The sequence below is a fragment of the Hyposmocoma kahamanoa genome, unplaced genomic scaffold, assembly GCF_003589595.1.
Source record: "Hyposmocoma kahamanoa isolate Upper Pololo Valley unplaced genomic scaffold, ASM358959v1 160, whole genome shotgun sequence".
Lineage (NCBI taxonomy): Eukaryota > Metazoa > Arthropoda > Insecta > Lepidoptera > Cosmopterigidae > Hyposmocoma > Hyposmocoma kahamanoa.
The window spans coordinates 7,640,901-7,643,758 of NW_020653575.1; the positions used below are offsets into that span (position 1 = coordinate 7,640,901).

Below are 2,858 nucleotides of genomic sequence, written 5' to 3' on the forward strand. Positions count from 1 at the left end.
CTATTTCTGCTATTATTATCACTTCTCTTTTTTGTTTTTATTCTAGTTGAAAGGATAGTGGACCTTGTTATTCTCCCCGCGTAGGATAATGTCCATTTAAGCGTGCGGAGGAACACTGGCTCTCATCTCATTGCTTACGTTTCTTTGTCAGTCAGGGATCTCATCTCGTATTTTAATAACCTTACTTTATATTTATATTGTAAGCCAAAAGTTTTTTGAAAATAAATGTTATTATTATTAACAACATGAGATTTTGTCATTTCATTACATAAATGATGGAGCATGACAGCATTTAGCAAATACATTATTATTATTGTCTTACACCTTGTTCTTTGCATGTGTAGGCGTTGCTAAGATTTATTAATTACAATAGAACTGAGGATAACAAATCCGTCATAACTCAGTTATTGTTCAAAAAAGTTCAAAATATTACACATTACTTTTATTTATTGTTACATGATTATCTAGCAACTTTATTCGCTGTGTCATTACGACATTATTCTTCACGCTTCTACAATTCAACATCATTTGCACATGTCTTGTGTTTAAATTTCCAGGTGCAACTGACGCCTCGCAAGGAGCGTTGCGAACACGCGCTGTACGTGCTCTGCGCCGATGACATCGCAGAGCATGTTAGCCAGCACTCACTGGCCAAACACCTCATGCAGGTCAAGGACATGGTTGCTTGTGCTATAACTCTCGTTATTTTTGGCAGTAAAGACTATTTCAAGTGAGTGATACCAACAATTTTATCACTACATAATTGGTGCCATTTTTCTTTGACAGATGTGTAGTTGCGCTTTTATGATATGGTTATAATCCATGGTTTAGACGAACAATACAATATTATAATTTTCGTCATCAATGTTATTTTCCAGATCGCCTAGTCGCCGCACTCTGAACAGTAATCGCAAATTAATGACTGAAATTGAACTTGAAATGGCCGTCACAGGTAAGTTCTCGTGTCTCATTAACAAGATTTTGCTTCAAATCCAAAACTTCTGAGCTACCTAGTCTAAGTTCTATGTTTATTCTTGGCAGATCTAATCGTCACCTCAGGCTGCGATGCAGCAATGGTGGATTCTCCCAATGATCTGGCTCTTCTCATAGCGCAGTTTACTAAGGCTCTAGCTGAAGCACCATATAAGTAAGCTTCTAAAAATATAATTTTTGAGATGTTAAATTTGATGTAGTAGTCATTTTTGTATGTAGTACATACACATTATTATGCTACAGTGCCAGATGTCTCGAGTGCCCTGGACTTTATAAATATGTGTTAACAATTCTCATGATGCTCTGTTCAAACTGTCACTTATAGTTTGAACTTAATTTAAATCCTTTACAGTTTCACACGCAGAAAATAGGTAGTAAATAATGAGCACAGTTTGATTTGTATATCTCAATTGGTCCAGCCATCCTGACAGACACGATTTTTCTGGTTCAAGTATCTCTGGCTATGACTATCCAGTCACGTCAGAACTGTGAACTCTGTGCGATTTATATGTTTTATACGTTTATTACTCACAGGTGTGCTGTGATAAAGAAGTGTAGAATTGGTTAAATGCTTAGCTTAGAGCCCTGTCTTGAAAAACGCTACTTCTTCTCTATATTGTAAATCATAATTATTTTGTTGGTATGTAGGAAATCAAAACGGGCCAGTGATGAGCAAGCTGAATTCTACATGAGGGGCGACAACAAGCAATGTGTTGCTATTGATGGCGATGGTGAGAAATTGAAAACATCTTGTTCATGTCGAAACCTTGCAATTGACCACCTTGTAGTATTGCTAATAATGCGTTTATTGTTTTAGGGAATGGTATGAGTAGACTATGGCAACAAATGGTCGCTGTCCTCCCATTGTCCAGTTTGGAGACTTCCAGGGCCATATGCGCTCAGTACAAAACTCCAATGGTGTTGTATGAGGTTAGATTGTCAGAATTTTGTTTTTGTTTGCCAGTCTTATATTATCATAGCGACTTCAATATTTTCAAAATTACTTTTGTTTTGGTCTGAAAACTAGAGCCTTAGTGTTGTAAATTAACAACAATGTAAGTAGGTAAAGATTTAAGTTAATGCGATTTGAAATAATTTCAGGCTCTACAAACTTCAAACGCTGTGAACACATTGGCAGACGTTAGCGTAGCGCGAGCTGCCGTTCCAAATGCCAAGACGCGTCGAGTAGGGCCAGAGTTTGCACGGAAACTGCACATACTCTTTACATCTGACGAAGGAAGTGCATTGATAGACTGAATTTGACCAACTGTTACAAAATGTGAGAATGAAATAAAAACTCAATACAATTTTTTTGTGTGGTATAACATTTTTGTGATTGTGGTAACACTGTTTAGAAGTCATTGTAGTGTTGGGTCATGGAAAAATGTCTATTTTGAAAAAATCATATTATTTCGCCACACAGGCAAAAACTACTCGTACTGAGTATGGCCCACGGAGACTCTATGTGGAGATTCGTAGGACGCATTGCAGGATGGCAGGATGGCTTGCGCGCTGCGACTACATTCATAATCCTGTATTACGGGGCGGACGCATCGGTGGACTAGAGATAGAGAGATAGAGATATATTTATTTGTAAGCATATACGGTAAATACAGTTAACATGTTTAAGACTACACTTATGGTTCAGCGTGTTGCGCCAGTAACTGGCATACAAATGTTAATAGCAAATATTATACATTGTTCGCAATTATTACACATAGTCGTATTACTTATATGATTAAAATCATATCGTATTACGTTATAAACTTACATTTTGTCATTAAATAATATAATTAGAGAAAAATTGTGATTTAATAAAAAAAAACGCATGTCAAAGCAATAAATATGTAGAGGGTCGCAGGCTT

The 2,858-nt window shown here is 36.6% G+C and overlaps 1 protein-coding gene across 1 annotated transcript in view; it reads left to right on the forward strand.

Annotated features, from left to right (window-relative positions):
- Positions 1–2,479, forward strand: part of LOC113225480 (crossover junction endonuclease EME1) — a 29,340-nt gene extending 26,861 nt beyond the window's left edge. Inside the window, exons 2-7 of the mRNA XM_026457799.1 lie at positions 558–730; positions 879–952; positions 1,042–1,147; positions 1,642–1,724; positions 1,811–1,923; positions 2,095–2,479. Of these exons, the coding sequence (XP_026313584.1) occupies positions 558–730; positions 879–952; positions 1,042–1,147; positions 1,642–1,724; positions 1,811–1,923; positions 2,095–2,250 (705 nt within the window). The 3' untranslated portion in view covers positions 2,251–2,479. The remainder of the gene's footprint in view (positions 1–557; positions 731–878; positions 953–1,041; positions 1,148–1,641; positions 1,725–1,810; positions 1,924–2,094) is intronic.
- The last annotated feature ends 379 nt before the right edge of the window (positions 2,480–2,858 follow it).